General features: G+C 40.8%; 1 protein-coding gene across 1 annotated transcript in view; it reads left to right on the forward strand.

Moving 5' to 3' along the window:
* The window catches only part of map4l (microtubule associated protein 4 like), a 67,173-nt gene that overhangs the window by 12,533 nt on the left and 33,645 nt on the right, over positions 1–20,995 (forward strand). Inside the window, exons 2-4 of the mRNA XM_061083669.1 lie at positions 2,686–2,772; positions 4,786–5,025; positions 9,454–10,578. Coding sequence (XP_060939652.1) covers positions 2,686–2,772; positions 4,786–5,025; positions 9,454–10,578 — 1,452 coding nt within the window. The remainder of the gene's footprint in view (positions 1–2,685; positions 2,773–4,785; positions 5,026–9,453; positions 10,579–20,995) is intronic.

The raw sequence follows: 20,995 nt of genomic DNA on the forward strand, positions 1-20,995 counted from the left end.
TCATTGAGGCTGTACAGATAGGGTATGATAATGTCAAGCCCCTGAAGCGTACTGCACCTTCATGCATGGATGCCAAGAACACAGCATTAGCCGAGTAGCCTTCAAAGGTGAACGTCTCCTAGAGCTCACTTTTAATCTCATTGTATCTTATACAATGACAATAAAGCTGTCTATTCTTTTCTATTCTGTTCTATTCTAGAAAAGACCAACTGTCTCAATAAGAGCTAACTGTTTGCATACTGCCCTGTTCTGTAATACAGAGGCACCATCAGATTCTTGCCTATGACTCATCGGCTGGCAAAAGCCTTGAGAGCAACCCATTGAATGCATGACAGTGTTGTCCATTTGATTTTAAATTGAGGACCGAACATATTTAACATCATGTTTGTCTGGAAAACATGTTTAACATAATAATGACTATTTTAATTAAAGTGACAATTGGGACAATGCGGTAGACATGGGCAACACAGTCAACAGACTGAAGGCTCACTGCCCCCACCCCACCATTGCTAGAAAGCGCTGGTCCCCTATTTATTCAATTTTATTAATGTTGAATGTATTGCATGTGTTAATTGCTCCAAACACAGCACTGAACTTCCTTGGGTAGTTTACAATACATATTGCCAAGTGTGAATTTGATTAAATGAACGCGAGATATGCGTTTCACATACAGACAAACTGACAGCATTTGGGGAATTAGTAGGTAGATGTCATTTAGAGAACAGTGGAGGCATTCATTTGAGTATCGTGTGTAAGACAACACATTTACACAAATTTAACTGGAACCTTCTTTCTAAGCTTTTCAGAGACTGAAACATCCTGAATGCAAACGTAGAGAAAGCATCAAAACAAAGAATGCAAAGCAGTACTGTAAAGTAGTGGCAGATGAAGCGTGATCGACGTGGGGGAAAGTAGACGGAGAGAGAAAAGGAACCCTGTGGCGTTCGGCTCAATATGACTCTGCAGTTAATTTGTCTGCTCTTTGTTTGTGTGCACTTGTGTATTTGTTTGTGTGGTTTCAGTTGAACCTTTATAGACCGCATCCATAAATAAACACTTGCTGTCACAAACACTAGATCCAACCTCACATTTAAGGCACACTTGTTAAAATTTCATGATATCCAACCCAAGACTGGTATTGTCCTTATGCCAAAAATAGGTTGTTTTGATAGAAAATTCATAGAAAACAGTTTTTCAGCTAAATTCAAAACTACTGTATCTCTGTAAAACAGCAACATATTTTAGATATAAAAAAAGGAAGGGTGTTGCATGTGTCTCAATAATATGTGATATACCTCTGTACAAATTTAAGCATATTTTTTATAGTGTGCCACACTGTCTCTCTCCCCCTTGGTATTTCAGCACCATGGACAGATCCATACTGGGAAAGAAAAAAGATCACATCACGTGTGTATTTAATACACCGTAGACAGACCCTTAATACATTATACAATCCAGCTCCTCCTTAATCAACTGCAAAAAACAATGCAGGAAATTATTTAATATAAAGATCTTCACCCAAGTCCAATCACATCTTTTTCCAGAGGTTGGATGTGAGAGAGACCTGTATGAGTGTACTTCCTGCTATTCTAATTTATGCTTCCTTATATCCTCCCTCTTCTGTGACCCAGAAACCAGTCTTAGTCTGCCACCATCAGAGATGTTACAATCCTTATATGTGTCTAAGTGCGATTAGAATGTGTTTATTCGGACAGTTAGAGGAGGGGACAGGCAGTGGTAGATTACACAACAAGTAAACTCTATGTGCTAAACATAAATATGGAAAATAGGAAAGTTGGCAACATAAATATACGAATATAAGCATGAGTAAAATGCACACACACACACACGAACACACACACACACACACACACACACACACATACAGTAGCTAATATCTGTGGTCACAGGAAAGTTGGTATATCAGCAACAAATATTATTCCGTCACCCCGAGCCAGGACAGTTTATTTTGCTACTGCATTTGACCACATTTGACAGTTGTGCAAAAACAGCAACAGTAATATTAAACATATATTTTCTTTTCAATTTCTTATATGTATTATTGACGCATATGTGTAAATGCTGGTATGTGTCATATACCAACACTCACACATATTGTTTCTCTAAGAAACGTCCCCCATCAGCATGTGTTGTCTAGGGAACTGCAGATGCTGGCATCCTCCTCCTGTGTAACCATGGCGATATTCCCCTCAGTGACACACGGTGTCTGGTTGCATCACCGTCAAAAGGACCTGTACAGACATACATGCATACACACACACACACACACACACAGTCAAACACACACACGCACACACAAACACACACACACACCCTCACACACACTGTGGTTGAGAAGTGGGACCTGTTTGATGAAAAAGCAGTTCACCAAGGACACACGGATTTAGGTTCAGTTTTCTGTCTTTCTAAATGGGGGGAGACAGGATAAAGGCTGCATCATGCTGCATCATGCTGCATCATGCTGCATCATGCTGCATGTGTTGTAGTGGTCATGAATCCTACATATTGGTTGAATATGTTTTTCAGATATGCTAAACCTTATAATGTGTGTCATAAATAACCTGGGCAGATAAAGAAAAGGAAAAGGAAAACCAGTTATCGCACATCAAATGAAAGCTGCCCTGCTTTGGTGATGATTGTGCTAATGCTCTATATCTCCTTCAGGTCCGGGGATGATGTCACCAATGATGTCATCAGGTGGATACCAAGACCCACCTGGGCAGCCTCCCTTCAGCACTGGCAGCATGTCTGGTAAGCGGGGAGGGGGTGGTATTTATTATTCACACAATTTTCCTACTTTCTAATAATCACAATGAAGACATATGTATACAAAATAAATAACAACATGCATTATCAAAGTGTCAATCCTCAAAATAACAATCAAAACAAAGAAACAAAAAAATAGGAGATATCCCTCTTAGTATACAGTTAACTATGAAAAGGTGGTCACTGCTCCCATAGTCTGATGTGGGCGTTACCCATTTGTTTTATTTTCTATCCAATAAATTCATCCTGCCTTTCACTCCTCCCTCTCATTTTCTACTATGTGAAAAACGTCTCCATCATTTCACTACATCCCTGAAGGCAGCAATACACCTCTGATGTGAGAAGGGCTATGCCAGAGCACAGTACAATTACACATGGCTGCCCACTGTGTTTACCTTTAATAAGTTGCATGCGAATGACACCGGGCTGCCACAAAGCAACCTCAAACAAAACTGCACATGTCACACTAGTCTGTCATGACTCAGTATTCTGTTGTTTAAGTGTCACATGACATCGGCTCAGAAATCCTGTGTCATTGCCATGTGCGTCAGATTTGAGGCCAGTGCGTTGAGGATTTACTGCTCTGCACCATCTAGACCACAGCATTAGAGAAGCCTCTTTCCATTTGTTGAGCTGTGGTCGCCGTGCGTCACTGTGACTCAGTGACCGGCTCAGAGTCAATTTATTAAATACCACAGTCTTTATTTATATCCCAGTTCAACCAGCCTTTCTGCACTTTGCACTGCTGCACCTACAAGAACTGAAATAGGCACCCATGCAGACTGTTCACTCACTTTGCACTGGTCACCGCTCTCACTTAATACAAGGCCCTCTCAGTGGAGTCTGAACAAGACAAAGATCAGTAGCATGACTTTTTTTAGGATCCACTTTACCTTTTCATCTCCTGTCTTATTTATTAAAAATGGTTACTGCATGAAGTCTTTCCGTTGGAAATGGTTTTTAAAACTGGGATAATACTAAATTTGGGTTGTCTGTCCATCCCATTCTTGAAAAACATTTTTCAGGAAAGCATTGAGGGATTTTCACAAGGACTCACTGATTAACTGATTTGAATGATGGTAAAAGGTCAATGAAACTGGGACCTGATAAAACACTTTTTTGGCCAACTTAATAATTGGGCTCGTTATCACCAAAGTTGACACAAATGTGATATATTTTATAATTAGGAAGTTTTTGCATATTATCTCCAAAACGTCAAAAGTCAACTTGACTGTGAACTTAATGTCAAAATTGATTTTATTATTATCATAAGTCAGCACCATAACTCAGAAACAGATGTGGAGAATATAACCATCATTTCTGAAGCTTGCCTGGATGGCAGAGTTTGGTTTTGATGCATTCGGCATGTGCTTAATAAATCAGTTAATTATCCAGTCACAGGCCGAGTTCTTAAATAACATTGAAATTCATGATTATCTGTGTGGTGATCATGAATGAGGGAATCAATACAACCATAAACCTCTATATGGTGTCATATATACACTGATACAAACATAATGATGATAAGTATGTAAGTGGGTCATTTCATTAGCCTTCTTATCTCTCTTTATCAATCTTTAGTAATCTCAGTTATGTCCAATTCATGTCAACAACTTGTTGTTTTATTCTGTCAATATACTGTATATGAAGATATGCTATGTGGGGTTAACTTTACTGCAATAGATTGTGTGATCAATCTCAGTGGATAAATCGGACAAAACGTTACACATGTGGAATAAACCAATTCATTTTTTTTAATCACAATTTGGATTGAGTCATGAATTGCACTGCCTTATTTCAAGAGTTCAAGTTCTACTACATTAAATATCATATCAACTATTTTTACATATACTTAAATACCACCAGTCTTGTCGTAGTTTACTACCAGCACGACAAATGTATGTACAGAAAATACAGTACATAGCAATGCTGTGTACAGTTTCTATCAAGGCAGTTGGGTGATGATGATGTAACTCTGTGTTTGTCTCCATCCATCAGGCTTCTCTCAGTCTGGGATGGGAGGGATGATGGGGTCCAGCCTGCCACCGTTCCAGACCAGCATGAGCTCCACTTATGGCATGCCTGGGATCGGTTCGGCTATGGACAGCCAGAAAGGTTCCGGCCTGTTCGGAGTGGAAAGCAAAACCACCAGTAATACCAGTGGAAGCAGTCCGTTTAAGACCAGTGATCCATTTTCTTCTGGAGGCCCAGGAATCCACACTATGGATTTTTCTGCAGGTATCGGTTGATTGCATGTGCCAGGCTGCGTTCACACAGACATATGACAGACAGACCTGCGGGCAAAAACGCAGCACTTCTGATTCATTTGAAGGGGGGGAAGTGGGCTGACGCAGAGTGAGGGTATTGTTCAGCTGAAAGTTGAACCTGGTTCAATGTTGGCTGCAAAACAATCTGCCGTCGTCTCGCACGGTACTATGATGGCCAGTCACACACACACACGTGTTCCTCCCAGTCCCTTGCGTTGTTTTAACACAGGCCAACCAATTGTCTTTCCGAATACGGCCGTGAATCGTGCTGAGCAGCAGAGGAGAACTGAGTCAGGAGAATGACTACCACATAAACTTTTCTCTACAAAAACCTGAGGTGATTAGAATCTTTGTAAAATTCTGAATAGGAGTTTTCATGTATGTTCGAGGAGGGGTTGGTTGGATTTGTCATACAAATAAGAGAGGAGGGTGGAGCTAGAGATCTGGCACAAATCAATAAATATAAGTTGTGTGAGCCGGTCATATCTTTTATACTTTTTATTTAACTCAATACAACCTAAAATCTTTTGTACATTGCACAAACGCCTAGGACCAGCTTTTACCAGCAGGTGGCAGTGTCTTCTAACTCGTCTCCATTATCAAGCTGGAACAGCTCCAGCTCCTGCTTATATGTTGCTGGTTGCCTCAATGCATCGCTCTCCATGCACTTTGTTATTCTCTTTATCTGCTGAAACAGTCAAGCAGCGACTCTTTGAAATGATACACTAGCTCCTACGATCTGAAGAGGAAAACAGCCCAAGTGAAATTTCGAGGAGCCTTTTATCATGAATAGTTAAGTTTTATAATATCATCAGCTGTTTAAGCTTGCAATAGCTGAGCATCCTCTGGTTTCCACGCAGGAGAAACATATATCCACTTTAACAACAAAGACAGAAGTGCACCATGCCTTTATCAGTCCTCCTGTGTAACTGTGCCTGAGCGCTACGCTTATCTAATAGAGGCGTCAGTAGTTCTTTCAGTTAAATGTTATCAAAATTTGACTTGTGTGTAAAAAAGCAATACAACAGTTATTTAACAACAGGACGCCTGAATCCTTAGCTGAACTTTTAAGAAGACTTTTAATATTTCAGTTTCTGCTAGGACTCATTAAAGATTTAGCCAGAGCTCTGCTTTATTTTTAGCTCTTCTCTCCCTTCTAGTTTGCCGTCGCACTGAAGATACTTCTGCTTGCTCAAAGGCAGATACATGATACATCACTGATACAGATGACAATAAGCACAACAGTTGTGTAGCCCAACAGTAGTGGCTTCTGTCTCGTTAGAAGGAAACTGTAGCTAGTTGGTTTAGCTGTAAAAATATAAATGAATGCCTCAGTAACATTAAGGTTGTACTGTGAGACAGTGACATGAGTAAATCTTTCAACTAGCTCATTTTTATATGTGCCAATACTCCAAGGGGCTTGGTTATAAAATTCTCGGTTGGCACAACCTGGCTCTTAATAAATGCTGACGCAGTCACTGGGGAATGGCCTTGTTTTATGTACCTTAACCCCACCCATTGTATTATCCCTATTAGGGGTGTCACCATAAAAAACAAACAATAATTCCATTTACTCCAACACAACCTGAACACTGGCTATCGACAGTAGTGGCTGCTGTAATGCCCGCCACAGATTTCACTCTTGTCCTGTTAGAAGGAAACATGTTATGGCATAATAAAATATATAAATAACTGCTGTAGTCAAACGTTGAGGTTACACTGTGAGACAGGGATATGCCCCATGCTGCTACTTTACATTTCACACTAAATAGCCGCTGACATATTCTAAATGTGCCAATCCTGTTACATTAGGTTTGATGACAGTGACAGGGGAGAGTGAAATATAAGCTTTAGAAAGACAAACTCAATCATTGAACTACCACATGTCATACACAGTGTTGAATACAGACATGAAATTGATGTGTGACACCTACAATTTGTAAAGCCACACTATTTCCCTCTGTCAGTACTTTTCCCAACCAGCTGTCTGTGTTGCCCCCTCTCCTTATGTCTCTGTGTGAATCCCTCTCTATTCACCTTTTCCTTCTGCGTGTGCAGGTCCCACTTGGCCTCAGTGAACTGAAACCCATCTGCACAAAATGTCCACTTGCTGCTCTTTTTCATACGCAATGCCACTGCTGCATCATTAATGTTTCTCTGGGCAGTTTTCCAGACCCCAGATTACTGACTACTCCCATTAAACACCTCATCACATTAAATATAAATGATAATGCTCTGGCCTTGTCTCTTCATTGAGCTGGTTTTAGCTCTGCCAGAATCAACAGTGAGGAGAAAATAGCAACTCATTTTGCATTGCAGGAGAAGATGCACTTTAGAGGTGAATGCACCTTTTTCTAGACTCCCATTAATATTCAGTGATGAAAGATGGACTGAAAGGCAGTCTGGAGATGGGATGATGAAAACTGAGACGGAGAAAAAGTAATTTGGACAGGAAGAGCACATGATCAGCAGGCTGAGATGAGTGTTTTAGGTCTTCCCCTCTACCTGTCTCTTCCTATCTGTCTGTCCATCCTTCTGTCTCTCGTTCTCCTTTAGCTGCTGAAATGCTCGTCAATAATAATAATTGTAATAAACATGGCTTTAGAGCAGTATGCAACATTGGGAGATTGTTGGAACAGACACATGAAGAGATCATATCAGCACACACTGAACATTTTTGTTAAAACCTGCATGTTTTTCTTTTTGCGTGATTCTGTATTTCATTCCATTCATTCAATCAACGTGTAATTTTGGGTCATTTGAGTGTTTCTGCATGTCACAAAATGATCTGTGTTATTGCTATGAGGTTTCAGACCTGCATGTATTTATTGGTAATCATGCTTGCCAGATACATTGTTAAGGTGCTTGACAGTGTGTCCTTTTTGCTCTGTTGTGCTCTGCATCGTGGATGAGGATGATGATGATGACCCCAAATATGTGTTGTCTGTCTGGCTTAAATTCCAGAGTCCATTCAGAATGTTTCAGAAAATATCACATTAGAATATATTATATTTGGACAATATGATATGACCAGACAATGAATCCTCTTACTTTTATTTCCTTGCATTTTACAAATATTATGATTCATAAGATGTACTCAGAACAAAAGAAAGGATACTAAAATAGTGTAGTAAAGAGGCTTCTTTAAAACATAGAGAGACCTGAATTCGAGAAAAGTTATTAAATGTAAATTGTAAAAAGTAGACCCTGACGCAAATTACCACATCACAACTGTGGCACAGCCAAGCAGATACTATAATCTGAAACCCAGTGCTGATCCAGCTCCTGCATCTGTCTTCACTTAAACTGATGATGCACTTGTATTCTTACTGAGCCATAGAACCATTGTCATAAACTGTGTATCACAGGTGAGTAAATCAAGTTACTGATTACATGTACAGTATTTATAAAAGCAGGCACCATCACACAGATCACATCTTGGAAAATGTTCAAATGGTTGTGCCAAGAGGAACCTTAAAGCAAACAGAAAATGGTTACTATGGGTGAAAACACTATTCACATAAGCATTGCGTATTTGCATGGCAAAATGTGTCATCTGGGTGCAGCACAAACTCCTGTTCATACATCAGACATAAATTGTACCGTACAAAAGCACTGCTAGTATAGGGCTACATTACTAGCAACTAATTGCTGCTGCCATAGCCAGTCTCAACAATGTCAGTTGATACAATGCAGAAGTTTAAAAAAGTAATGGAAAGATGTATTTTTCTGACAATACTAAAGATCCTCCATCGCGATTTTGTAATCGTTAATATCCACAACTACCTTAAAAATAATGCTCTATCTTCACTAATCCATTTAATGTTAGAAATGCATCACTTCTGCGTTGTTTAGGTCTGTCCTTCACAATACTCTGCAAGGGCCCTCTAGCGTTAAGGACATTTTTGAGTCCTTTATCCACACAATGTGGCTCGATTTTTGTTTTGGAAAACTGAACTTGAACTTGAATCAACGACAAAGTCACCCCTCCTTTCGCAAACACTTGAGTGGGAGTTGAGCCTACATCGTGGTTGTCCATGAGATCAATAAGTATTGAGTTATCCTTATTTTCTTCCACAAATTGTCAAACAACATCTTAAATCTTACAAAACTGTGCACGCAAGAATTACACAATCTTATCTGGCTGCGTGTGAAATTGAAATTGTCAACTGCAAACCAATCATCCACCTTTAGTTATTGGTCCCTCCACAATCTCCATTACTTCAAAATATCACTTTAAAATGTATGGAACTAGTAATTTTTCTAGCACCAACAATTTAGACCAGAAATAAACGTGAACCGCCTATAGTAACCACAGTCTGGTGGCTTTTGGCAGGTGATTCTCTTGACAGTGTGTGATCGGTTCCCCCTCTTATAAAACCCTCCCCCCCCTCGGCAGCTCCTGTCCTCTCTCCCGGCGGCTTAATAGAGGATGACATCAGTACCACGTCCTCCAACTCCGAGGAAAGCCCAGAGAGAGCAGGGCCGGGGGACAAGGATGGCAAGCAGCAGCAGAGACGGCGCAAGAAGAGGAGAAAGGGCCGGGACGAGGTCTACGACTTCCTGGATAGCCAGGAGAAGAACATCGGCCAATCAGACAAGCATGGGATTCAGGATAAGGACGGAAATGAGGCAGAGGATAACGAAGATGAGGAGGAGAACTGGGAGTGGGAGATCAGAGAGAGTGGAGGAGGGGGCAGGGTAAAAGGCAAGAAGAATAAGAGTAGGGCAAGACTTCCAGAGGAGTGGGGAGCGCCCCAGCAGCACGTCCCCCCCACACCGGCTACAACCGCTCCCTCTGGTGCATCTGACTTCAAAGCTCCGAACTTGAACCCCAGCCCTGCTCTGCCCTCTGCCTGCGTACAAATACCCACAAATTTCACGAATCAATCCCATGCAAGCCTTGTAACAGATTCATCACCACGCTCGTACGAGCCCATGTGTTTAGACGATTTCCCTATGTCTGCAAAAGACGTGCAAAAGGCAAATGAAGAGAAAGTTCCCACTGGAAAACCTGAAACTAATATTAGCACAGCAGCTGGTGCAATAACTGCCAAGAGCAGTTTGGCTGGCGATGCTAGCCGTAGTCTAGCGTTATTGACAGGGGACAACCTGAGCCCAGTTTCGCAGACCTTCTCTTTCCTTGATTCAGTCCTCCAGACCCCTCAAGCCTCAACACCTGACTCACAAACTACCACCCCCATCACCAACACCCCCACCCCTGCTTCGGCCCCCCTGACAAAGTCCGCCCCAAAAGAAACTTCCGTCCCTGCCTCAGTCGCATCGTCGCTCAACGTTGACGCCAAACCTTTCGTCCCTGGAGCCCCCTCAGCCACGCCCCTTACTCCAGCTCTACCCTCCTCGGGCCCTCCTACTCCATCACCAGACACTCTGCCCACAAGCGTAGCCACACGTCCTTGCTCGGCCACACTCCCTCCCCCCTTCACCCCCGCAGCCCCTCCCTCTCTCCCTGCACACTCAGAGCACGAGAAGTCCTCATCGCCACAGCTCTCCCCAATGGAAGGTTGGTGAACTACAGGGAAGATTATTAATAACATGGGGCTAATTTGAGCAAGGGATTGTGGGCTGGGCTAGCAGGAAGCAGCTATTGATATTTTTTACCTGTGTGCATGGCTCTTTGTCTGTGGATTGAGCACTAGGCCTGCTTGGTGCTTAATCTATTCCTATCTGTAATAACCAAGGCGCGAGAGATAAATGCTGAACAGCGTCTGATTTAATCACTTTCCTAGTATTTATGTTAAAAGAGATCTAGACACAAATCTATATCTTGTTACATTAAACAAACAATAGAATCTCTGAAAATACATCCAGGAGATTCATCTCAAACTCCTCCCAGAGAAACATTTGTGTCCAGGTATATCTCTCTTCCCAGCTGCTGGCATGAGTATGGGATACAAGTGCTGTGCTGATCAGGCCATGTATTAACAAAACTGCAAGGGGGAAACGGATAAGTTGCTCTATCTGATTTCCCTCCGCCTGCCTCTGTGTATCTGTGCCCATGATCATAGCAATGTTTCTGCTACTTCACCTGCTGCTTCTTATAGCTCTGCTGTCTCTGCTTGCTGCACTGTCTTCTGTGTCATGTGACTGTCAGCTCCATGTACAACGTCCCACTTCCACTCTGTCTATAGGAAAAACACATATAACTCTGGTCCTCTAATGGCAAAGCGAACTTGCTTGTTATTTTAATAGACACAATAATAGTTAATAATAATGGTTAATATGTACTAGAGTATTTCTCATATCAACTGCACAGAGGCAATGTAGTGAATGAGATGGTTATCGAATGAGCAATAATGTTAAACATGTTTTAGGATTATAGGCACAACTTTCAATGATCAAGTTTTAGTATTGATGGCTCGTAGGTATTGAGTTTATTTAGTTTTTTCATTATTATTGTTTATGATGTATTCGGCTCAAATAATTTTTTCTCTAAAGATAAAAAAGAAATGGAGAATAATCAAATTAATGTGCAAATTGAATTCTTCTAGTATGTAAGAAAATAAACATAAGTTTTAATTATAATCATGTGAATTGTTAAGTATACTGTATTTGCACCCATTGGGTGAAAGAGTTCTAATTTAACCAATCTCTCGAACTTCATCAGTGAATCATGGGACACACCCATCAGTGAGTGACAACCCCTGAGTGACCAAAGTTCCATATTTAGTTTTCATTTCCATGGCCAAAACATGCTCTAGAAAAAATTTGCTAATTAGCTGAGTTTGAGTGTGAGTTTTCATTTTTTTTCAAAGGTCAAGAATACATCATTAAGCTCAGAGATACATTTTCATAGGTCACGATCCTTCAAATGCAAAGATCCAGTGAAGTTTACAGGTGTAAAGAAAATCATAGTATTTGTTCCTGTTTAAAGCACAGTGGAGGTTAGATATGAAAAATGAAATCTTCTCCAGATGTGGTGGAGTTTAAAGACTGTGTTTATAAAAGTTATCTCAAAAGCACAAATGTGACAGCTACAGCTGACCAGCTCATGTGTAATAACCATGTAGGAGCCAACAGTCCAATGTCTAGTTGCAGCAGCTGCCTGACCCCTGACCTCTTGTACAGTGCGAGAAAACTGTGAGAGGTTCTCAGTCTAATGCTTTTCCCTCCTGGTGATACTGTTTCCGTCCTGCGCTCTCCAGCTACAGCTCACAGTTTTCTAAATATAAAAGCTTAATTTTCCGGTGTGATGGTTTGCCTCAGGCTTTCTCACTGCTACAACCTTACCAGTACTTTGGTAGTAAAATGTGTGGGAAATAATGCAACTCCTTTAATCACTAAAAATAATCCAATCATATACTTTTAGATTTCCTACTCTAACAAGAAGTGCCTTTAGTCTGACAGCAGCAGTCACTAACAGCGGGCTGTGTTTCACACTGGCCCTTTAGCTGTAAAGACGACAATTGTCTATAATATCCTGCAACTTCCAGAAATTCTAAATGGAGTTTTGAAGCAAGTTCATGACTGACATTGTTTAACAAAAGTTGTGAAGAAGGCATTGTTCGGGTATATGTTGAGAACTGTGTTTATACTGTGATTCTAAATGAACACTGTCTTATTTCTTCTCTTCCCCCCTTTCTTCTCTTTCATAATGCCGTGATGTCACCCTGAACAACAGGTAAGAAACCTTTCTCTTTTTCCCAGTTTGTACATGTTTTTCTCTTGTGGTGCTTTGCAGTGGATACGCCTGAGACCACAGCAGCTGTGAATATGTGGTGGATAATTATTTTGTTTACTGACACAACTTGCTGGTTTGAGGGCAGTGGATGTTGCCTTTGAAGTGTGTTGATTATTTATTTAAGTTTTAGGCATATAACATATGATCAGGTCATCTTCTTTTAGCGCAAACTGAAACTTAGTCTCTGACCTGTCACACGCGACATATTTTTTATCTGGTGTCTAAGCATCTACCTGAGGATCAGGAGACCAGGAGCTTTCCCTTCAAATTAAAGAAATTAGAAGCATCATCATCTGTTCCCGTATTTTTGTATGACTTTATACTGTAGGACATACTTGATGTGCTACTTACAAAGATGGTACTATAGTGAATCATCACCTGTGGCACCCCAACCCCTTTAGCTGCCTTTAGAGAAGGGTTGGGAAGATCAGGTTCAGAAAATATATTTCAATATCTGCAGCTTACGAATGTGATTAAATAATTGTTTCCCATTCTCTGTCCACCTCACAATTTGTTGTATCCCATTGCACTATAAAGTTGGATATCGGTCAATATCAGTTTAATCCATGTAGAATTAGAACATTTCTACTTTATCACTTTTGCCCTCTAATCAGTGAAATTAATGAAACTGTAAATTATGAAGAACATCATTGCCCTTATGTTATTGAGCGGTTTTTGGCATATTTAGCACAGCTACCATTGGTGTGAGGCTATGGTCAGTGCAGAGTTACAGTTAGCGAGTATGTTGTATATTTAGTAAATTTGTTTCACATTCACCTTTAAATAGCCATTAGTATGATTGTTTCTCACTTATCAAACCTTCAGTCACCTCTTTGCTTCGAGTGTGTCTCTGCTGCAGAAGCCAGCACCGTCCACCTCAACCCCTCTGCACATTCACTTAGCACTAATTTGTCCCGGGGTGAGTGTGTTGCTCTATAGATGGTCCTCTCTCTCCAAACATATGGTGTTGGTGTAAACAGAACAGGCTTCTGTGTTCAAACACAAGTACTGGTCTGGCAGATAATATATTTTTTATCACCAAGGTTTAAATATGTAGCAGAGGTGTGGCATCAACTTTTGATACATTTTAAAATTTTCATTGATGTGCTATAACATGTGCACACTATCTTGCTAGCTAAATGACTTTCATCAGGTATCTATCGTGCACTGGTGTTATAATGGTCCTTCAAAGGAAAATGTGGAGTGTAGATCCCATTAGCTTAACCAGCACAGACTAGAGGTTGTATGGTTTTGATGTCCATGAATTGTTACACCATTGTGTCGTTCCTCTGATAAGTACAGACAGTGACTTCTTTATAAGGGACGGAGGTACGATCTTATGCAATTAAATGTAACATCTCAGTCATAACTTCTACCTTTAGTTTATAATGTTCGGTTATTGTTTACATTCTCTTGAATGTGTGAATTAGGTTGTTTCTTTTGTACTTAAGTCATGAATTAAGATTTGTATTATTGTCCTTTCTATTTACGTGCTTTAGAGAGACAGAATATTAGAAGCACTTCTCTATGTAGAACATCATCATTAACTCTGAGCACAGTGATAAACACCTTGCTGTCACATATTAATGTTGTCATGAAGTGTACTAAATGGAGCGCTGCCTGTGAGCTAATTCAGGCAGCCAACTCGAGCTGCGCTGCTCCAATCATGTGACATACCTCACTCTTCACAACCATTTATAAAACACACCCACCTTATCAGGTGGTCTATTTAAGCAGAGAGAAATTCCCCATCATCCCCTTTGCTTGCACAGCTGCTGCAGTATTGCTACTAGTTGCTTCAGCCCCTCCACCACCACAGCATCCACCTGTAGGCTCTGACGGGGGGGTTATACGTTTTTGCTCATCAGTCCCATCATTCCTGTGTAAATATATGGGGGTGTGATTAAGTTGGAGCCTAGACGCCAAACACTAAACCTGTTCTACTGCTGCAATAAATGTTTGAACGTGAGTTGTCTGACTGAAATGCCGTTATTGTACAGCTGGTGCAGCTGAAAGGTTTCTCATGGAAACAGTCACTCTGCAAACCTGTGTCACAGCCACTTGGGTAGTCTTGATAAATAAAAACATGGGTTCCACAAAAGTCACCATAATCAAAACAACAATTTGGAGGCAAATATTAGAATATAGACATTTTACTTTCTATAAAAAGGTCTAAAATGTCGTGAACAAAATTGTATTGAATAGTGAATCTTTATTTACCTATTGGGCGAGATGTTATCAAATAAAACAAAGGCATCAACAAGTAAAATAACCACAATAGTAAAAACTATGCTCAGGATGATGAAGCTATTTAGAATCATTAGAAAAATCACCAAAGTATCCTCAATTGTATCTTCAGAGCTGCACAGTGGTTTTAAATTCAGAGAATGTATACCACTTCACCTGTTTCACACAATCGCCATTTTTAAGCCATCATTATGACAAATAATGACAAAGCAAAACCAGACTGGTCATCCATTCCAGCAGGTTTTTCAGGATTTGCGTCTTGAGGCTTGAGACATTATCATTACCTGACATCTGAGTTTGTGGATTTGTTTAGCATTGAAGCAATTTGTAGCTCACTTGGTGGACGGATGAGGTGTGTTCTAAAGAGGAACTCATTATATAGTGGTGTGGATCTGGTTAAATGGGCGGGTCCAGGGTTTGTCATCACTTTAATTAACCTCACCAAGGTTATAAATATATATATATATATATATATAGAAAGATATACATATATATGGTTTTGAGCTGCATGATTTTGCTGCAGATTACCTATACCTAATACAATTGCATTTATCAATTATGAGAGCTACAGGAGCTTAATTTAGGACTATTATGCTTTGCAGAGTAATGTGCTGGACTGACTACCTTTAGGTTTTAGTTGTGTCATCTCAATGTTTATCTTGTCAGTCCATCTCCCTGTACATATCTTACATAAATACAATATTGATGACTGCAACTACCTTGTTTAACCCTCACATAGTGCAAGTAAAAACTCAGTTTTTACCCTGTGCATGTGTTTGTAGCATGTAAAATAGAAAAATATGATTGCTGTTTCTATTGTGTTTATTTCTAGGCAAAGCAGTTTATCTTTTGATCATTGAGTGAAATCTCTATCTTTCTCTTTCCCTCTCTCTCACACACTCACAGTCTCCCAGACACACACACACTGACCTGCTTTTGTCCTTGAAACCGAGCCAGTGAGCCAGTGAGCCAGTGAGATTGAATCAAAGTGAATCCTATAAATTGAGATTCCTCACTGGAGATGCACTGGTGTTGTGATTTGCTGTCCAACCTTGCTGATAGATTATCATGTTCAAATGTGTGTGTGTATGTGTGTATGTGTGTGTGTTTTTCTGGTTTGTGAAGCATGGAGGAGGTTGTTGAGCCTCAGCCCTGCTCATTGACTCCATCACGTGTCTGTCTGGAGAATTGCAGCTGTGACCATAAAGAACTGCAGCTAGAGTGAAATGGCTGCTAATGGTGAAGAGAAATGACTGAGCAGCATTGAACAGAAAATTATCTGGATGAGGAGCATTTCCAGCTCAGAATCCTGTGTATATTAAGTCATATGTAAACATTTCCCAGTGTGTTCCCTCTAAGGAAAATGAAGCTTTTAGCTAAACATGTGTCACCCTTGAATGAGGCTAAAATGATTGGTCAGTGTATTAAATTAGTCAAAACATAAAGCAGCAACTCAAGTCATTTAAGTTATCTTTCACACAGACAGTGTTCAAATGGGTTTTATTCTCTTGGCTTTGGTAAATGGGAATGTCTTTGCAGAGTTGTATGGCATTTTTCTTCTTGACTTTAGTTATCATTTATCTGTAATCATTTCCCATACACTAACATGGAGGAGGTAGGGTTTATGGCCTTTACAGAAGCCAGCCACCAGGGGGCAATCGAAGTGACTCGGCTTAATTTTAGGGAACTGTAATGTCGTCCGTATAAACAGTCTATCTCTGTTCTCGGCCAAATATGATCCAGGCCAGACCTATATTATTTGATTACAGATATATAAGGTGTCTTTTTACATGTCGGTCAATAGCAGACAGGTTTGGAAACGATCTAACCTCTAAAGGTCAGTGTGTATCTTTATCAAAATTCCAAATTGTAGTTAATGCTGTGGTAATGTAAAAAAAAAAAAAATGTACTGGCTGATATATATAGTCAACACATGATTGTTTTTCACTTTAGACAGACACTGGTTTCCAATCATTTCAGTTAACTTGTTATGTTTGTGGAAATGCTTGAACTGAGCAAAGAATATTAACATAAAACTAGATTATCAGGTGCAGGACTGTCTGGGTTGAAGGATTGACCGAGGTCCAGATTGTTTCACACAATGGAGCATGCAGTGAGCGAGGCTGGCTGAGCTTGGTTGGATTTTGACTGAGCAGGTAAGTGATGGACGGGGCAAGAAGTGACAAAGGCTGGTTAGGTTCAGTCAGACAGGCAAGCTATAGCAAGAGTCAAGCAGAGCTTTCAGCCGAAGCGATTCTACCCACAGGCAGAGGGAAAATGTGGTGGAGTCTAATTGGTTGGCCGGCCCTTCAGGAGGGCTGTGGCTTGTGGTCTTGATTAAAACATAAAACTCAGTTGTGTTGGAGTGTATATGGGGAGATCAGGAAACTGGAGGCCATGCTCAGCCGAGAATACATAACGTCAAGAGCAGGACTCAAATGAGGTCATGCAGGCAGAGGAGGACAACTAGCAAACTCTCCATATTCTGCACATTACTTTTAACATAAACGTAGATGTACTCGAAGTCTGATTCCACTAAGTATTCTATAACAGTGAATACAATCCCTGAGCATGTTTTTAGGAACACCATACTAATACAGGGTAGTCCCTCCACTTCAGTTCACTTCAGTTCACTGAACTCACTGGCACGTTCATGAAACCAACTTATTTGTGACATGGAGCATTATCCTGCAGGAAGTAGCCATGAGAAGATGATAATGTGATAAATGATGACGAAGAGGATAAATGTGTGAGGAAAACATTCTCCGCACCATCACACCTCCAGCATCCTGGACTGTTGGCACAAGGCAGGCTGGCTCCGATGATTTTACACTGTTGACTCCAGATTGTGGAGCATAAATCTACATTCATCAGACCTGGCTATGTTTTTCAGTCAGCAACTGTCCACTGTTGGTGAGTCTGTGTCACTGTGTCTTCACTGACAGGAGTCGAACCTGACATGGTGTCTGCTGCTGTAGATCATCCACCCCAGGGTTGGATGTGTTGTTCACTGCCTCTGCCTTTTCTTTTAACATTGCGAGATTTTTTAAACATTTTCTAAATTTTTCTGGAATTCTTAGAGAAAAATTCCTGGATCTTTAAGAAAAATAGCTCAGACATGTTTTGGGGACTGATATGTACGATTGTGTGTCATTTGGTGCAGAGCCAAAAAAGAATCTGGATCTGGTGAATTTGATTGTGGTTTCACAGTTGTACCGATTTGTTAATTTACCCACTGTAGTCTTCTTCTCAGCTCCAACCAGTCTGACCATTATCCTCTGACGTCTGTCATCAATACAGACTCCATGGATGTTTTCTGTTTCTGAGTAAAAACTGTTGCGACTGTTGTGTGTGAAAACCTCAGGAGATCAGTTGTTTCAAAACATCTGTGGAAACCGGATATAGTGATTAAAGATATATTAATCAACTTTTTGGGCACAATCGTTCCTATTCAAATGATGTCTAAACAATTTGGTTATGGTGATCAGGTAGTCTGCTTACAGTGTTCACATTGTGTCTTTTAATTTCTTCAAATTTTTACCGGCTCTGTCTGTAATTTACTGCTCCTCTCTGTGGCTATCAATCGCGCTGTCTAAGTTTACAAATTCAGTTGTTTTTACCCAGTCCTGAGATCATACTCAGTGGTTTGTGTGCGTGAGTATGAGAGCTGGGCTGAATAATAAATGCGTACGCAGCTCGGGAGAAAGATTTTACTCATTTAAGAAAAGTAGCATCGATCATTATGTGTTCAGTGTTAATATTGTGGCGTCATTTCAAACGAATTGACATTTAAACTGTAGCCGGTCAGAGATGTCAGCTGAGTCGGTGTCTGTGTCGGTGTGAGCCCAGCCGTTTTTTCTGGGACTATCATACCGAAGCCAAACCAATTTATAATCTATAGTAATCAGCCGCTTATAGTGATCATTTCGGCCAGGGACAAACGTGACCATTAGCGGTTTCCACTGGATTTAAACCAGCCTCTGTTCGGCTGACAGCAACAATCATGTCACGCTCAATGTCGCATTTTTTCTATGCTCTGATTGATTGATGTGAACATTAGCTCCTTATGCATATCTGCATCATTTGATGCTGCCACATGATTGACCAGCTGGAAATTTGCATGACTCAGCAGGTGTTCAGATGTGGTCGGTGGATGTATATCTATGTTTTGTTTTGGTCCGACGACCTTTTCGTTGTGGGGTAAAAATCTGGTGCAAAACTCATGTGTTTGGTTTATATACAGTGCGAGTTTTGGAAATCAGAAATCAGAATGACAGCTACTTACTTGGTCTATAACATTTAGTTTATGATCAAAGCCTCAGCAGGATAATGGAAAAACCCCATGAGGTGTTCACTTCAGTGACTCATCACATTGTTCTCTCCTTACATATTAGAATGCTTTCTCATCACGAGGTCTCATATAATTTCCCTGCATGGGATGGATTTATAAGGTAGCTTTTCCCTGCGTGATGCAGATGCAAGGTGGGCTAATGAAATCCGGTTTTACAGCCTCTTTTAAGGTGGAATTTTTCCTCATGAGTGGGCCCGACATGAGCTCTGCACACACCAGGATCTCATTCAAGACACCCTAATGACTGGGTTGAGGTTGACATCTGTGTTTGCCATCTTCTGCACCATTCCTTTCAGTTCTTTCTAACGTCTGTACCTTATATTTATGGTGACTCTGGGCCGTTATCTCCCTCTGATCTGTTGCTGCAGTTTTTCTTCCTTTTCCACATAACATAATTAGCAATGACTCATCTTTTGAGACTGATTATTTAGGTATTTTTTCTTGATTTGAGCTAAATGAGCTCTTGTTCCTGTAATTAAACGCTGTATTCAGTCTTTCAAACTAAATTCAGACCAGTTACAGAGATATAGAGCAGATTCAAGCCACTTGAGCAAGAAGTGGGCTCGTGCAGAGATTTGGTAAATTATTTTTTCCCACTTGTCCTCTTTTTCTCCTTCCTTTAACCCCAATTTCTTATAATAATCTCTTCTTTTTTAAATCTCTGCTCATGCTGGTTCCTGGTTCTAATTACAATTAATCTTTCTTTAACTTCTCTTACTTCTGCCTTGACTTTTTCCTGCTCTGCTCCTCTTTCCTCCCTACCTCCATCAATCTTCCCTTCATCTGTTGCCCTTCATCATCTCCCATTCTCTATGTCCCTCATTCCCTTTGTCCAACACTCCCTCTTCTCCCTCCCCCCTCTCCCCTCTCTCCCTGCCCTTTCTCTTCTCATCTATTTCTCTTCCTCCTCCATCTCAATGCTTTCTGGTGCCACCATCCATATAACGTCTCGTGCCCAGACTCCTTGTGTCACTGGCATCATAATAATCGCTGCCAGGGGTGGGTGGAAGCAACATGGTGATGTGGGTGGGGGAGACGTTGTCAGGGATACATGGGAGGCGGTTGCCATGGAAACAAAGAGACTCTGCGAATGAGGGATGGAGGGATAGAGGAGAGGTGGACTGGGTGTGACAGTCAGCGAGGTTGCAGAGTAAAAATAGAAACGCTCTGACAAGAGCCCCCTCCCTCCTTCTTCCTCCCCTTGCCACACCCCCACCCCTCAACCCATCTCTCTCTCTCTCTCTCTCTCTCTGTCCCTCTCTCTCTCTCTCTCTCTCTCTCTCTCTCTCTCTCTCTCTCTCTCTCTCTCTGTCTCTCTCTCTCTGTATGGTCCTCTCTCTCTCTGTTTCCTCCATCTCAAGCTGATGTTCAACAATCTGTGACCTTCAAAAGGAGGACGTACAGTGACACCAGGAAATCATCTTTAATTTGAGCCTCCTGTTTCTTTCTTAAAAGACTTACGTTGTTCTCCTGCCTTTTGAAGTAACTTGTATGACTTCATTTGTATCCCACAGTTTCTCTGTGGTCTAGATTGTTACTTTCCAAATTGCCAAAGTTTTATTTTTTAGATATGTTTCATCCAGGAAGCCATATCAACCAAATAAAACATTTAAGCTGTTTTCAGACAGGAATTGAAGAAAC

Source organism: Limanda limanda, chromosome 13 (assembly GCF_963576545.1).
Source record: "Limanda limanda chromosome 13, fLimLim1.1, whole genome shotgun sequence".
NCBI lineage: Eukaryota > Metazoa > Chordata > Actinopteri > Pleuronectiformes > Pleuronectidae > Limanda > Limanda limanda.